General features: G+C 39.9%; 1 protein-coding gene across 1 annotated transcript in view; it reads right to left on the bottom strand.

Moving 5' to 3' along the window:
* Positions 1 to 3,352: 3,352 nt before the first annotated feature.
* Positions 3,353 to 17,431, bottom strand: part of LOC124151325 (tyrosine-protein phosphatase non-receptor type 5-like) — a 57,979-nt gene continuing 43,900 nt past the window's right edge. Inside the window, exons 9-15 of the mRNA XM_046523728.2 lie at positions 16,777 to 16,855; positions 11,868 to 11,944; positions 11,249 to 11,386; positions 10,763 to 10,876; positions 8,981 to 9,147; positions 7,926 to 8,039; positions 3,353 to 5,701 (exon numbers count right to left, since the gene is read on the bottom strand). Of these exons, the coding sequence (XP_046379684.2) occupies positions 5,605 to 5,701; positions 7,926 to 8,039; positions 8,981 to 9,147; positions 10,763 to 10,876; positions 11,249 to 11,386; positions 11,868 to 11,944; positions 16,777 to 16,855 (786 nt within the window). The 3' untranslated portion in view covers positions 3,353 to 5,604. The remainder of the gene's footprint in view (positions 5,702 to 7,925; positions 8,040 to 8,980; positions 9,148 to 10,762; positions 10,877 to 11,248; positions 11,387 to 11,867; positions 11,945 to 16,776; positions 16,856 to 17,431) is intronic.

Below are 17,431 nucleotides of genomic sequence, written 5' to 3'. Positions count from 1 at the left end.
CGTGCCCAAGGAACGCAACTCTGCACAGCGAATCGCGACGACTGGGCCACCCGTGCTCCCTGATTCACATAGATCATGTTTGGTAGGACCAGGGGTCCGGAAACTGTCATATGCGCCGGACATGTCCGATTGGGTATCTCAAATGTCCTACCGTAGGACTATGTAATGTATACGACTCTAAAGAAGTTAAAGAATGCCCAATTCTTTCATATGACTATAAGTTAATATGTCATGGCATTAAAAGATTAACTGTAGTCATATAAAAGAATCGGGTGTTCTTTAACTTCTTTTGAGTAGTATATATTATGACCTAACCAGCTTCGTATTTTCCGCTGGGTAGGTATAGGTAGGTAATTCTCATATCTATTATATATGTTATACAATGATTCTCAAGTTGATACTGATATACCTTAAAGTTGTCTAATTTGCTGGTTATTTCTGTCTGTTGTCAAAATGTATACATCTTATCAGTTCCAAACAATTTTGTTTGTTTGTTTAAAGCCGCACTCAGCAATATTCCAATATAATCGAGTCTGAACCAGACAATCCAGTGATTGACATCATGAGCATTGATCCACACAATTGGGATACGATGACCTATATCAACCAAGTCAGCGAGCCTGACCACCTGATCCCATTAGTCGCCTTTTAGGACAAGCATAGTCCCTTTCTACAGAAGCATGGGTTGCTGAGGACCTATTCTACCCCGGAATCTTCCCGGGTCTCCTCATCAGGTACATGGAAGCACTTAATGCCAGGCGGAGAACTTGATAGTGAGGCGAAGAGGGATGGAAATTTATTATGGTCTTAACATTAGGAAGTTATGATGGTCTTGGTGAAAAAATTAGCTTGTGGTGTGAATGAATGAGTTAGGTTTAACGCCGCTTTGAACAGTATTCCAGTTATGTCAGCTAAATGTGGGAGGAAATCCCGAAGTGATGCAGGTCTCAGACCTTTACCACTTTGGTAAAACCATCGATCACAGGTGTAGTGCTGGCACACCTAGATACTAATCGGGGCGAACAGGGATTTGAACCCAGAATCAAAGGTTTCTGGCATGCCCAACTCTGCACAGCGAATTGGGGCGTCTTAGACGACTGGGCCACCCGCTCCCCACTCACTTTGTGGAAATGGTTTAGGTATGTATGTACAACACACAACAGTCTTATACTGCAACTATATAATATGATTTGACTGGATATTGTGACCATATGCCAAGACAGGACAACAGAGAAATGGACACTTTGAAAGAGGGAAGTCTGTTCTGTGCAAGGTGTACAAGAACGTCGTGCTACGGTTCAAGGGTTGTGGGATTTGATTAGTAATGTATTTGAATATCCTGAGAAAAGAACACACTTGTATCTACACAATAACATACATTTACAGGGAGACCACAGTCTGGAGGCTGTGAGGAGAGAGAGTGAGTTGGGTTAAACACCATTAGTATTGGTTTGTTGTTTTAGGCCGCACTCAGCCATATTCCAGCTATATGACGGCAGTCTGTAAATAATCGAGTCTGGACCAGACAATCCAGTGATTGATATCATGAGCATCGATCCACGCAATTGGGATTGATGACACGCATCAACCAAGTCAGCGAGCCTGGCCACCCCATCCCATTAGTCGCCTTTACAGCAAGCATGGGTTGCTGAAGACCTATTCTACCCCGGATCTTCACAGGCCAAACACCATTAGTAACAGTAGTTTGTGTAACATTAGTAACAGTAATTTGTGTAACATTAGTAACAGTAATATTGTAACAACACGATGTGATATTGGGAAATCATGACGCCTAAGGGACAGAAATTCACATAGCCCATTAGGCTAAGTCATTCTCACTCATGTTTAAGGTATCCCAAGGGCTGGGAGAATAGCGAACACTTTTGGGTGCTCCAATCAAAGCTATAGACTATAGGCTTCAGATTAACACAGTTAAAAGCTATAGACTGAGAGCTATAGGATAAGACTACAATACCCCAGCCCTAATCCCCTCATCCCTAATCCAGGTTTTAAAATTGATTTTTCAGTTGGATGAGAACACCCCTCTCATCTATATTCAGGCTAGTCTTGTGACAATTTCTATCCATGCACTCTCAGCGATACTTCAACCAACAATACCCTAAAAAACATTTGATATTCTTGGAAGCATGAGCCTTCTTGCATAAATTAATTTGTTCCAGAAAATAAAGGGGGGAAATAATATTGCTGCAATTATTACAACAACAAAATTGCTACACATGTTGGATGGCCTGAAAAAAAAACCTTGAAAATGTTTTAAAAATTGTATATCTTGATGCAGAGGCAAAATTGCAAACGCTGCATGACCTCGATACAACAATGTTGAATAGTAATTTTAATAGAAGACCACTTATTTAACGGTACCTTAGCCCTTATACTTCAAAAACAATACTTAGATTCTGTCAACACATTGTATTATTTACTACTCCGCTGCATGAGCAAGTTGCCTTGTGCAGGGAATATAAAGTCTTGTCATTGTAAACAGATATTGTGTCTCACAACTCCAAAGGGCATTATATAGGAGGAAAGACAAGATCAATGTGTAACAATACTGACTCAAGCAATACATTCTGATTATTCCTGAATAGGACCATAACAAATTTATGTATCATGCCTGGATAAGAGAATTTGTGTATCACGATACTATGTGCCTGGATAGGGAATTTGTGTATCACGATACTATGTGCCTGGATAAGAGAATTCATGTATCACGATACTATGTGGCTTGATAAGAGAATTCATGTATCACGATACTATGTGCCTGGATAAGAGAATTTATGTATCACGATACTATGTGGCTGGAAAAGAGAATTCATGTATCACGATACTATGTGGCTGGATAAGAGAATTCATGTATCACGATACTATGTGCCTTGATAAGAGAATTCATGTATCACGATACTATGTGGCTGGATAAGAGAATTCATGTATCATGATACGATGTGCCTGGATAAGAGAATTCATGTATCACGATACTATGTGGCTGGAAAAGAGAATTCATGTATCACGATACTATGTGGCTGGAAAAGAGAATTCATGTATCACGATACTATGTGGCTGGATAAGAGAATCTATGTATCACGATACTATGTGCCTGGATAAGAGAATTGTGTATCGTGATACGATGTGCCTGGATAAGAGAATTGATGTATCACGATACGATGTGCCTGGATAAGAGAATATATGTATCGCAATACTATGTGCCTGGATAAGAGAATTCATGTATCACGATACTATGTGGCCAGATAAGAGAATTGATGTATCACGATACTATGTGCCTGGATAAGAGAATTCATGTATCACGATACTATGTGGCCAGATAAGAGAATTGATGTATCACGATACTATGTGCCTGGATAAGAGAATTCATGTATCGCGATACTATGTGGCTTGATAAGAGAATTCATGTATCGCGATACTATGTGCTGACTAACCCACACAACTTCTTGACAAAATAAAAAAAGATATAGATATTGAGATCTACAATTTAAAAAAAAAAAAAAAAAAAAAAAGTGTGGCCTTAGATTAATTTTTTGAAATTTACTTCGCATGCTTGGGTTGGGACACCAGTCCTTTCATTGGTGATGGTGTGCGTCTCCATGAAATGACATGAGTCGAGTCATAACATTACGACAAATATATATAGATAGATAGTAAGGGCTGAACTGAGCTGAAAGTGCTCTCCAGTAAAAGGATCATCACTACTCCAAGTCTTATTATTATTGAGGAATCACAAGTATATGTTACAGTCCTGCTCCAACCTCTCTCACCTCATAACCTCCACAAAATGATATTAATAACAAACAACGGACAACATGAACCGGTACAAGATTGACTGAATCATTTCTGTCCCCATCTTACCATGAAGCCAGTCAAGTCGCACACAGACATCACACATGAACATCACGAACAAATATCAGACAATAATTTATATTTCTTGTCGCAAACATATCCTACCATATTCAAAATATTAATCACCCTGCTCAAAAATGTGACCCCCATATTTTGAAAAACAAAATTTCAAATCTTAATGCAGTGTCAAAGTAGACACAATTTATGGATAACAACTTCTTAAATACTGTAAAAAGCGACGTTTAGGTACAGATGCTTATACCGTTGTCAAGCAAGACTGAATGAGGGACATTTTGCTTGACAACAGTATAAGGGTCCATACCGAAACGTCGCTTCTTGCAGTAGTACAGTGTCTAATTTGTCATCCGTCAACTCCTAAGTAATGCCTATCAAACAAATTAATGCAGTGTTCAAATTTAAGCATGAAAGTCCTTGTCATGAACTCAATGTTAAAAGTTGAAAACTTATGGGGTCCTTAGATCCAAAAACTACAGCAGCAATTTTAAGGATCCCAGGATATCCCTTAATTTCAAAGACTAATGACATTTAAGATAGTTATTTTCAAATGTCCATACGAATAGTTATTCTCGAATGTCCTTAAGACATAGTTATTCTCGAATGTCCTTAAGACATAGTTATTCTCAAATGTCCTTAAGACATAGTTATTCTCAAATGTCCTTAAGACATAGTTATTCTCAAATGTCCTTAACACAGTTATTCTCAAATGTCCTTAACACATAGTTATTCTCAAATGTCCTAACACATAGTTATTCTCCAACGCCTTAAGACATAGTTATTATCCAGTGTCCCTCATGAAACTAACAACAGAGATTTCATTCCCATTTGTCTATTCAACATCAGATCATAAGCATAACCAAGTTGGGCATGTTTCTGAGCACTAGGCCTTAATATGTTGAATATGGTACTGCCTCTCCTATACTAACACTGCGGTCTCAAGCTGCTAGGCACTGAAGGCATTACATCTCACCAATCCAGACATTTTCCTCAAACTCTAAAAGCCAACAAAGAAGAATACTTCAAATCGATAGCCATGATTTCCTGTCAGCTTGGTTTGAAAACAATTCAACTCGAATCTAAAATGAAAGCAGAAGAAGAACAGATCTCCCTGAAGTGATAAGTAAAGAGTCACTATATACTGGTTCTCCAAACTTCAGTCAAAATTATAAAAATGATGTTATGCACAATGAAATTCAATGATATGATTAAAATCTCGAACAGGTTGAATGACTTACAATAATTACTAAAGCAAGTATCGAAAAAGTAGAAAAGTATCTAAAACTTAAATTACATGCAAACTTTCTGTACAGGGGTATCAAAAGAACACAGAATTTATTGCAAAATGATTGGTGTTCAACAATGAACATGTAAACGTTTAGCAAGTATCTTACTCCAGATCTTTACAAACCACAACAGAGAGATGAAGTTATCATTCGTGATTTCAGCAATTTTTCATGAAAAATTGTCAACGTAGGATCACTTTATCAGATCCACGTTCATTTTACAATTTCAACCACCAGTAATATATTCGACGATACCATTCTTATCCCTGACCAAGTAACCTTCATGAAGGGCGATAACTCTTCCCTTACAAACCAGGAAGTGGAAGTGGACCATCATACTTCAGTCAAGATGGCGACCACAACCTTCAGAAGACAAGATTTGTCTGAATCAGTAGCATTAGGTGAGAGATCCCTCGTTGACACGTGGTGAGCTTCACTCTGTCAGGTATGGGTCCTCCAGATCACGCTCGAACTGACTCAACATCTTGTGAATAAACTCATACTGTTCATGCGTTTGGATCATCCCACCCCTGGAAGAGAGAAAACATGTTATGGGAAGAGGTGAGGTGAAATTGGGTTTAGCGAGTGAGCATGGTTTTATGCTGCTTTTAGCAATATTCCAGCAATATCGCGGCGGGGACACCAGAAATGGGCTTCACACATTGTACCATATTGGTATGTGATCATGGAGCTCCCAAATACTGCAAACTACATACAGTAGAATGTTGTACTATTGAACACACACCCCGTGTTTTGATGCGATATGAGTAGGCTGGTAGCTGCATTTTACAACGGCTGCAGAGATAAACTTGCTTAACAATATAAAGAAAACAGGATTAATCACATGCTTAGATTACCTCAATCTCATTAAAATCAGACACAAGTTCTCGCTGTCGCCGAGGGCAGATCACTTCAGAATAACCTTTCGCGAACTATGGCTGACCAATGAAATGACTAACAGGAAAATCAACGTTAGCCACTAAGAAAGCAGCTTTCTTAAGCTTTGCGGTACCAGTTTCAAACTGGCGACTTCCATTCCAGACTGCTTTTTAAAGTATTTTGAATAAGTCATACAGTCTGTAACAGTAGTTTTGTGTTCAGCTTTAATAGAGGTTGCATATTTAGAAAACATATTCTGCTGACAATGTAACATAACAATATGAATATTTCATTTTCCATTTTTATTACGTGTTTGTATCATTATCTATTGTGTAGTTGTCCGATTTTCGATCACGAACGTTGATACAACTTAATTACATTTATCCGACATACTCATTAATCCGACCTAATCATATGCAACAGAGCTCCAGATAAGCTTTTGGTGTTGTGGATATTTTACCCATGCATTTTAAAATCATTGGGTATCAGTAATTCTATCAGGGTATTCAAATTTCTGTTACCCACTAGTTTTTACACATGTGGGTATTCAAGTTAAATATTTAAAAACACTATTCATCTAGTCCCTGCAAACTGGTGTCGTGTGGGTTCGAGAGCTTTATAGGACTCAAAAATACCACGATACTTCCACAAGAAAGTGTGATGGCAAATGATCATGATGTAACTGTCATCGTGGAGTTTGGCAAGGTTGACGGAATGCCCGTTTATAATTTCAAAATAAGTTGCTGATTTGCTAATCCAATACGCAGGGTTACTTAACACTATTTTGATGATACGCACAAGTTTTATTTTTTAAGCGTATCTGTAATGTTCGTTGCATATTTGATACGCTTGGATTTTATGTTACTGCGTATTTCTGCATTTTTTATGCGTATTTCACGCAGATACGCAGCTTATCGGGAGCTCTGTATGCAACCAACCATGTTGGATTAACGGGACTTGACTGTATAAGTATATACATGTACCGCCCATATACAGCAAATGGATGGGACCAAACAACAGTTTGTTATATCTGTCAGTTTGTTATAAGTGAGTTCGTACAGTTTACTGTTCTTCAAAAGTCCTGACTGCTGAATACAATCATATAATATTGAGGCAAATAATGAATCCTCTATGATGAATTAACAGTGATTCTTCTCCCCGAACTGATAGTCATCATCAGTTATGAGTGAGTGAGTGAGTTGTGTTTAACGCTGCTTTTAACAGTATTCCAGTTATATCATGACATGTCAGGTTAATGTGGGAGGAAAGCCCGAAGTGATGCAGGTCTCAGACATTTACCACTTCAGTGAAACCAACAAGCACGGGTATGGTGCTGACAAACCTAGAAACATAATCGGGGCGAACCAGGATTTGAACCCATGATCATAGGTTTGTGGCCTGCCCAAGGAACGCGACTCTGCACAGCAAATTGCGGGGCCTTAGTTATGAATAAAAGATGTACTCATTATTATCCCTTTCTCACAAGAAAACACTAACAATGAGTGAACCTTAATTATTGGTAATTACAATTAGCAGTGAATCCCTACTCGCCCCAATCAGAGACCTTGTCACAACGTATTGTAAGCTTAATTTGCATTGACAAGCAGACAAGGCTTTTGCAAGTAAAAATCTATAAAAAAAAAAGACATAACAACAAAAATTCAAAAGTCCCTTTGAGTTTGCTCAGTGTGATATATTTAACATCATATTGTATCTTGCCAAGTATGCTTAAAAACGTTTTGACTCGAGTTATTTCCATCCTTCATAGATCAGAAATATTCCCCCGACAAACAATTAAGACTTGGGGTATAAATATTACTAATACTTATAAGCAACATCAAACAAAGGGAGACATCTGTCAGCCAGAAAACCCACCTGTCAAGTCTCATGCTGCACACAATTCCCAACACGTCCACAGAATGTTCCTCTCTCAGCTGTCGAATGCCGATGCTGGTCGCAACAAAACACCCCGTTCTTCCGATACCAGCGCTAAAAAAGAAATTTCAAGTTTCTATCCAAACGACAAAGTCATGTATGCAGTTTTTTTCCAAGCAATTGTTGTTGACATGTATTTCTGGTGTTACGTGTTCATCGTAATATCTTTGAAGGAAAATACATCAAAACTTGTATGTGTGTATTATGTACCGGTACACCCCACTCGACAAAAAGTGTGCAAAAATCATCAGAAGATGACAAACTCCCCCGGCCCCAACAATTTCGAAAGAAAAATGAATACCAAGTAGTTTCGGAGATATGGTCCGGACAAACACAACAATATAAACAATATGAGTCAAAGTCAAACTTGTTGCTGTGGAAATGAAAAAGAAAAAATTCTAAAACGGCCCCCAAAAGCAAAAGGTACCACTTGGCAACGTGATAATTGTGTGTACAAAGTTTCATGAAAGAGTGAGTGAGTGAGTTGGGTTTAACGCCGCTTTTAACAGTATTCCAGTTATATCACGGCGTGTCAGCTTAATGTGGGAGGAAAGCCCGAAGTGATGCAGATCTCAGACGGTTACCACTTCGGTGAAACCCACCAGTGGGTATGGTGCTGACAAATCTAGAAACATAATTGGGGCGAACCGGGATTCAAACCCACAATCATAGGTTTCTGGCGTGGCCAAGGGACGCAACTCTGCACAGTGAATCGCGGCGCCTTAGACGACTGGGCCACCCGTGCCACCCAGTTTCATGAGAGAATACCTATAAGTTTTAGAGATATGGAAGGGAAAACACATCACAATATTACAGTTGCCATGGAAACAGGAAAAATATAAAGTTGTGCAAAGTATCATGAAAGAATAACTATTAGTTTTGGACATATGATCTGGACAAAAAATGTTTACAGACACAGGGACAGACAAGCTGATTATAATATTCCTCCCGTATTACATTTCGAGGTTATTTTAAACCAGTAGTTGTAGCAGTACCTGCAGTGCACAAGGACTGGCCCTTTAGGCGTGACGCCATCGGCCTTGTATCTGCGTAGCTCCACTTCCTTCACCAGCTCCAGCAGCATACAGGGGGATGTGGGGGGCTTGTGGTCCGGCCATGCTGTGTACCAGTAGTGGATCACATTCCGCGTCTCGCCTTGAGACTGCAACACAGCGTGGGAATGATGGTCTTAGACTGCCTATGATTGTTTGTTTGTTGTTTAAGGCCACACTTAGCACTCTTCCCGCAATATGATGGTGGCTGACACATAATGCAATCTGGACCAGACAACGATCCACGCTATCAGGGTACGATGATGCGCAATCAACCAAGTCACTGAGCCTGACCACCCGATCTATTTAGTCGCCAACTACTACCAGCAATTAGGCTGTTGCGGGGCTATTCTAACCCAGATCCCCATAATAGGTGCAACAAACAATATTCCAGATACAGAGCACTAGGTTATAATGAACTCAAAGGAACCCCTTATTATAGTTCGTTATAATCTTATTTCATTATGATTGGTTGGTTGGTTTGTTGTTTAACGCTGCACTCAGCAATATTCCAGCTATATGACTGCGGTCTGTAAATAATCGAGTCTGGACCAGACAATCCAGTGATTAATATCATGAGCATCGACCCACACAATTGGGATCGATGACATGCATCAACCAATTCAGTGAGCCTGACAACCCGATCCCGTTAGTCGCCTTTTACGACAAGCATATTCACCTTTTATGGCAAGCATGGGTTGCTGAAGACCCATTCTACCCCGAAATCTTAACGGGTTATTTCGTTGTTAAAACCATATCATGTAAGCAAACGTCCGGGACCAAAAAATATGTTCGTTATGTCCATCACGTTGTTAAAAGCATGTTCGTTATAAAAGTAGCTTTCTGTGTATCGCAGTGGCCTGTAAATAATCTGGTCATGCAAACAAGTGGTTGATAGCATGAACACACAAATCATCATGGCGTTTATTCTAATTCAGTTGGTGTAATTATATTATTTATTTCCCCAAATCTATACAGACAGATCACAAGCTATGCAGAATTTATCTTCCTGCCCTGCCGATGGATTTTCCTGTCAGTGTTAAAAATTAAGGGGGAAGCCTGGGGCCCTTGAGGAGTCACTTCTGTGGTATTTGATGGTGTAATTATATTATTTATTTTCCCAAATCTATACAGACAGATCATTAACTATTCAGAATATATCTTCCTACCCAGAATGGATTTTAAAATTCAAAATATGAAGAAGTCTGGGGCCCTTGAGGGTTTGCTTCTGTGGTATTTGAATCTAGGGACCCCAAATTCTTTACTTACCGTATTCGACGTAATAAGCGCCCCGCTCCAATAAGCGCCCAGGGCGATATTTGTTGATATATTTGCAAGTGAACAATCCCAATTAGCACCCCTTCCAACTGATCAATGTACACAAGACTTATTTATTCGCGTATGATACACACTCGTGTGTTATATGCACCCTTAATTATGGGCAATTTAATTCTGGAAAAATATATCTGTCGTACATAAACATTTCAGGTTGTCAGCTTACACCACAAAATTTATCTTTCAACTCTGTTTTTTTCCACCAAAATAATATTCTAATAAGAGCCCCCTATTCCTAATTTTGAGAGCGCCCTGGGCCCTATTACGTTGAATATGGTATTGATATTATTGCCGTGGCAAGGACCCCTTGATTTTCATGCTGTATTTTGAAAACTGGCTGTAGATACGACAAAAATAAACTTGAAAAACATGTAAGAGAACAAAGTTTACTCGTAAATGAAGATGGCGTATTTCGTATCCGTTGCGCTCTATTGCTTTGTCCACGGTGACCTCTACGTCTCCGAATATGCCATATCTCTCCGTGAGGTAGTTCTCACACTTTGGCTGAAACACAAAACATGGATAACAGTCATCACACACAGCGCTGACTTATTCTTGTGATTGTTTTTGCCACTCTCAGCAATATTCCAGCTATATGATGGCTGCATGTAAAGAATGAAATCTGGATTTTGCATGACTGATTTATCACAGTAATATAAAAGAATCGAGTGTTCTTTAACTTCTTTTGAGTAGTATAGCTTAGTTTTAAAAAATTAACCTCATGAGAACATTTTTAAAATTTTGCTTCCCGTCTATTGGCAAGAAAAAAAGAAATAAAATTTGTATGGCTTTATCAATACTTGCTTTCTACAGAACTAAAATGAGATGGTTGTACGAAGAGTCACAGTCGGCAGTCAAACCTCTTCATGAACCTACCTTATTCTTTTCTTTTAACTTTGTGATCATGACAACAATGGGCACCCTCTCGAACCATATCAGCCTCCAAATATCTACAATGGTGTGTGCCATAGGTCCCTGTGTAGCGATGTAGGCCTTCGGCTCGCCCTCATAACCCTGCATGGATACATCACGTAACATTACACAAACCTGTCAGAAAAATCTTATCCTTTCAAAAATTTTCAGTTCATTGGGTTTGGTTGGTTTGTTGTTTAACGCCGCACTCAGCAATATTCCAGCCATATGCAGCGGTCTGTAAATAATCGAGTCTGGACCAGACAATCCAGTGATTAATACCATGAGCATCGATCCACGCAATTGGGATTGATGACATGCATGTGAACCAAGTCAGCGAGCCTGACCACCCAATTCCGTTAGATGCCTTTTACGAGAAGCATAGTCGCCTTTAACTGCAAGTATGCCTCTTACGACAAGCATGGGTTGGTAAAGACCTATTCCTCACGAATCTTCAAAGGCCAACAACCACTTGTTCTGACCCAGAATACTCATTCAGATTATGTGTAATGGTTACAGTGGTTTTGTAATCGTAGGAAATTCTCAACTTTTTATCATTTAATTCATTGAGAGATGTACTCACCCTTATATAGTTTGCATTGATGTAAGAAGAGAGAGGGTCTCTTTCTCCATCTGGTAGAATAGCTCTACTGTGCTCATCTGAAACAGAGACCAGCCATTGATTCGTCCGTATCGTGTGGGCAGAAAATTATTGAGGCCGTCCAGTTCTCAGTAGTCAGCCCTACTGGTGAGCATGGGGTACTATGGGCCTATTCTACCCTGAATCAGACCAGTTCTCAGTAGTCAGCCCTACTGGTGAGCATGGGGTACTATGGGCCTATTCTACCCTGAATCAGACCAGTTCTCATTAGTCAGCCCTACTGGTGAGCATGGGGTACTATGGGCCTATTCTACCCTGAATCAGACCAGTTCTCATTAGTCAGCCCTACTGGTGAGCATGGGGTACTAAGGGCCTATTCTACCCTGAATCAAACCAGTTCTCAGGAGTCGGCCCTACTGGTGAGCATGGGGTACTAAGGACCTATTCTACCCTGAATATGACCAGTTCTCATTAGTCAGCCCTACTGGTGAGCATGGGGTACTATGGGCCTATTCTACCCTGAATCAGACGAGTTCTCATTAGTCAGCCCTACTGGTGAGCATGGGGTACTAAGGGCCTATTCTACCCTGAATCAGACCAGTTCTCATTAGTCAGCCCTTCTGGTGAGCATGGGGTACTAAGGACCTATTCTACCCTGAATATGGCCAGTTCTCATTAGTCAGCCCTACTGGTGAGCATGGGGTACTAAGGACCTATTCTACCCTGAATATGACCAGTTCTCATTAGTCAGCCCTACTGGTGAGCATGGGATACTATGGACCTATTCTACCCTGAATATGACCAGTTCTCATTAGTCAGCCCTTCTGGTGAGCATGGGGTACTAAGGACCTATTCTACCCTGAATATGACCAGTTCTCAGAAGTCAGCCCTACTGGTGAGCATGGGGTACTAAGGACCTATTCTACCCTGAATCAGACCAGTTCTCATTAGTCAGCCCTACTGGTGAGCATGGGGTACTAAGGGCGTATTCTACCCTGAATCAAACCAGTTCTCAGTAGTCAGCCCTACTGGTGAGCATGGGGTACTATGGGCCTATTCTACCCTGAATATGACCAGTTCTCATTAGTCAGCCCTACTGGTGAGCATGGGGTACTATGGGCCTATTCTACCCTGAATCAGACGAGTTCTCATTAGTCAGCCCTACTGGTGAGCATGGGGTACTATGGGCCTATTCTACCCTGAATCACACCAGTTCTCATTAGTCAGCCCTTCTGGTGAGCATGGGGTACTAAGGACCTATTCTACCCTGAATATGACCAGTTCTCATTAGTCAGCCCTACTGGTGAGCATGGGGTACTAAGGACCTATTCTACCCTGAATCACACCAGTTCTCAGTAGTGAACCCTACTGATATTAGGGGTGAATCCATACATTGGTGTATCGTGAGTATTCACACGATGATACGATACACGATAGTTTTTTTTCTGTATCAATACAAGACCATACACATGCTGAAATAAATTACTTACAACACTCGTTTCATGACCCCCACCCCAGGGTTTTTGTCTGTCAAATATTGCAAAATGTGTTGTAATTAGCTTTTCAAATTCACAACTAAAAATAGCCACTACGAACATGTGTCTACAGATAGCTTTCCTTAGGATCCTGCTCTGAAATATTTTTAGTCAATAAGTTTCCACGTGATTTGACATTAAAATGAGTATCGCACCATGTATTGTATCATCTATTCCACCCCTGAATTACACCAGTTCTCATTTGTCAGCCATGGGGTCCCAGCAAAAGACATTAAAAGATGGTACTTGTTGTTACCCTGTCTGGCGCTCAGCATTAAGGGGCTGAAACAAGGACTAGTCGGCTCAGAGTCAGTATGTGAGTGGGGTATTCATGTTAAACTGCAGCATTGTATCTCAGTGGGCTAGCACTATAAATTGGCATTTGTCCAGACTAGTACAAGCAGACACACCACACCACACCACACCACACCACCCCACCCCACCCCACACACCACACCCCACACACCACACCACACCACACCACACCACACACCACCACACACCACCACACCACACCACACCACACCACACCACACCACACCACACCACACCACACACCACACACCACCCAATTCCACCTCACCTTACATCATAAACAGCATACAAGAACAAATGTTTAAACCATTATGACAACGTCATGCTATTGTTGTTGTAGTTGAGCCAGGACTTGCCATTCCGAACATCATCTCAACAAGTAAAACAGATGCAACTACAGGTCATCATGCAAAATTATCGAGAAAATATATATCAACTTCAACATGGTTTAAGTCTGAGAAAACACTTGAATCTGTTGATTCCAAAAGTAGACGCCACGAGCCCTGGCGAGTTGATTGTGCTCCCGGAGTCAACAGATTGGAGTGACTTCTCCATTACAGAGACAAGCACAGTCATTACAGTGTAGTATACTCACTTGGTATAATAGTTTTATATCCATTACAGAGACAAGCACAGTCAGTACAGTGTAGTATACTCACTTGGTATAATAGTTTTATATCCATTACAGAGACAAGCACAGTCAGTACAGTGTAGTATACTCACTTGGTATAATAGTTTTATATCCATTACAGAGACAAGCACAGTCATTACAGTGTAGTATACTCACTTGGTATAATAGTTTTATATCCATTACAGAGACAAGCACAGTCATTACAGTGTAGTATACTCACTTGGTATAATAGTTTTATATCCATTACAGAGACAAGCACAGTCAGTACAGTGTAGTATACTCACTTGGTATAATAGTTTTATATCCATTACAGAGACAAGCACAGTCAGTACAGTGTAGTATACTCACTTGGTATAATAGTTTTATATCCATTACAGAGACAAGCACAGTCATTACAGTGTAGTATACTCACTTGGTATAATAGTTTTATATCCATTACAGAGACAAGCACAGTCAGTACAGTGTAGTATACTCACTTGGTATAATAGTTTTATATCCATTACAGAGACAAGCACAATCAGTACAGTGTAGTATACTCACTTGGTATAATAGTTTTATATCCATTACAGAGACAAGCACAGTCAGTACAGTGTAGTATACTCACTTGGTATAATAGTTTTATATCCATTACAGAGACAAGCACAATCAGTACAGTGTAGTATACTCACTTGGTATAATAGTTTTATATCCATTACAGAGACAAGCACAATCAGGAAGGTGTAGTATACTCACTTGGTATAATAGTTTTATATCCATTACAGAGACAAGCACAGTCAGTACAGTGTAGTATACTCACTTGGTATAATAGTTTTATATCCATTACAGAGACAAGCACAGTCAGTACAGTGTAGTATACTCACTTGGTATAATAGTTTTATATCCATTACAGAGACAAGCACAGTCAGTACAGTGTAGTATACTCACTTGGTATAATAGTTTTATATCCATTACAGAGACAAGCACAGTCAGTACAGTGTAGTATACTCACTTGGTATAATAGTTTTATATCCATTACAGAGACAAGCACAGTCAGTACAGTGTAGTATACTCACTTGGTATAATAGTTTTATATCCATTACAGAGACAAGCACAGTCAGTACAGTGTAGTATACTCACTTGGTATAATAGTTTTATATCCATTACAGAGACAAGCACAGTCAGTACAGTGTAGTATACTCACTTGGTATAATAGTTTTATATCCATTACAGAGACAAGCACAGTCATTACAGTGTAGTATACTCACTTGGTATAATGGTTTTATATCCATTACAGAGACAAGCACAGTCAGTACAGTGTAGTATACTCACTTGGTATAATAGTTTTATATCTGTTTTTCATCCCTGAGCCCTGGCGAGTTGATTGTGCTCCCGGAATCAACAGATTGGAGTGACCTCCATTACAGAGACAAGCACAGTCAGTACAGTGTAGTATACTCACTTGGTATAATAGTTTTATATCTGTTTTTCATCCCTGAGCCCTGGCGAGTTGATTGTGCTCCCGGAATCAACAGATTGGAGTGACCTCCATTACAGAGACAAGCACAGTCAGTACAGTGTAGTATACTCACTTGGTATAATAGTTTTATATCCATTACAGAGACAAGCACAGTCAGTACAGTGTAGTATACTCACTTGGTATAATAGTTTTATATCTGTTTTTCATCCCTGAGCCCTGGCGAGTTGATTGTGCTCCCGGAATCAACAGATTGGAGTGACCTCCATTACAGAGACAAGCACAGTCAGTACAGTGTAGTATACTCACTTGGTATAATAGTTTTATATCTGTTTTTCATCCCTGAGCCCTGGCGAGTTGATTGTGCTCCCGGAATCAACAGATTGGAGTGACCTCCATTACAGAGACAAGCACAGTCAGTACAGTGTAGTATACTCACTTGGTATAATAGTTTTATATCTGTTTTTCATCCCTGAGCCCTGGCGAGTTGATTGTGCTCCCGGAATCAACAGATTGGAGTGACCTCCATTACAGAGACAAGCACAATCAGTACAGTGTAGTATACTCACTTGGTATAATAGTTTTATATCCATTACAGGGACAAGCACAGTCAGTACAGTGTAGTATACTCACTTGGTATAATAGTTTTATATCTGTTTTTCATCCCTGAGCCCTGGCGAGTTGATTGTGCTCCCGGAATCAACAGATTGGAGTGACCTCCATTACAGAGACAAGCACAGTCAGTACAGTGTAGTATACTCACTTGGTATAATAGTTTTATATCCATTACAGGGACAAGCACAGTCAGTACAGTGTAGTATACTCACTTGGTATAATAGTTTTATATCGGTTTTTCATCCCTGAGCCCTGGCGAGTTGATTGTGCTCCCGGAATCAACAGATTGGAGTGACCTCCATTACAGAGACAAGCACAATCAGTACAGTGTAGTATACTCACTTGGTATAATAGTTTTATATCGGTTTTTCATCCCTGAGCCAGCCACGGACACCTTTTCTGTATGATTGGTTGGGATTTCCTGAAACAACACACAATGACTCATGGGTCAGTCAACACACACCATGGACAGTTCAAGTCAAAAGCAGTACAAGCCTGATCAAAGTTTAACATGAAAGGTTGAAATATGCACAATGTGAACCCACATTTGGGACAACTAGCCATAAATGAGTAAGTGAGTGTGTGTATACTTTACCCCACTTTTAGCAATATCCAGCAATATTCCAGCAATATCCCACCAATATCCCAGCAATATCCAGCAATATCCCAGCAATATCCAGAAATATCCCAGCAATATTCCAGCAATATCCCAGCAATATCCCAGCAATATCCAGCAATATCCAGAAATATCCCAGCAATATCCCAGCAATATCCCAGCAATATTCAGCAATATTCAAACAATATTCTAGCAATATACCAGCAATATTCAAGCAATATTCAAACAATATTCTAGCAATATACCAGCAATATTCAAGCAAAATCCAGCAATATTCCAGCAATATTCTAGCAATATTCTAGCGATAGCCAGCAATATCCCAGCAATATCCCAGCAATATTCCAGCAATATTCCAGCAAAATTCCAGCAATATTCCAGCGA

Source organism: Haliotis rufescens, unplaced genomic scaffold (genome assembly GCF_023055435.1).
Source record: "Haliotis rufescens isolate VD_foot unplaced genomic scaffold, xgHalRufe1.0.p SCAF_6, whole genome shotgun sequence".
Classification (NCBI taxonomy): domain Eukaryota; kingdom Metazoa; phylum Mollusca; class Gastropoda; order Lepetellida; family Haliotidae; genus Haliotis; species Haliotis rufescens.
This window is presented reverse-complemented; position numbering and strand designations above follow the sequence as displayed.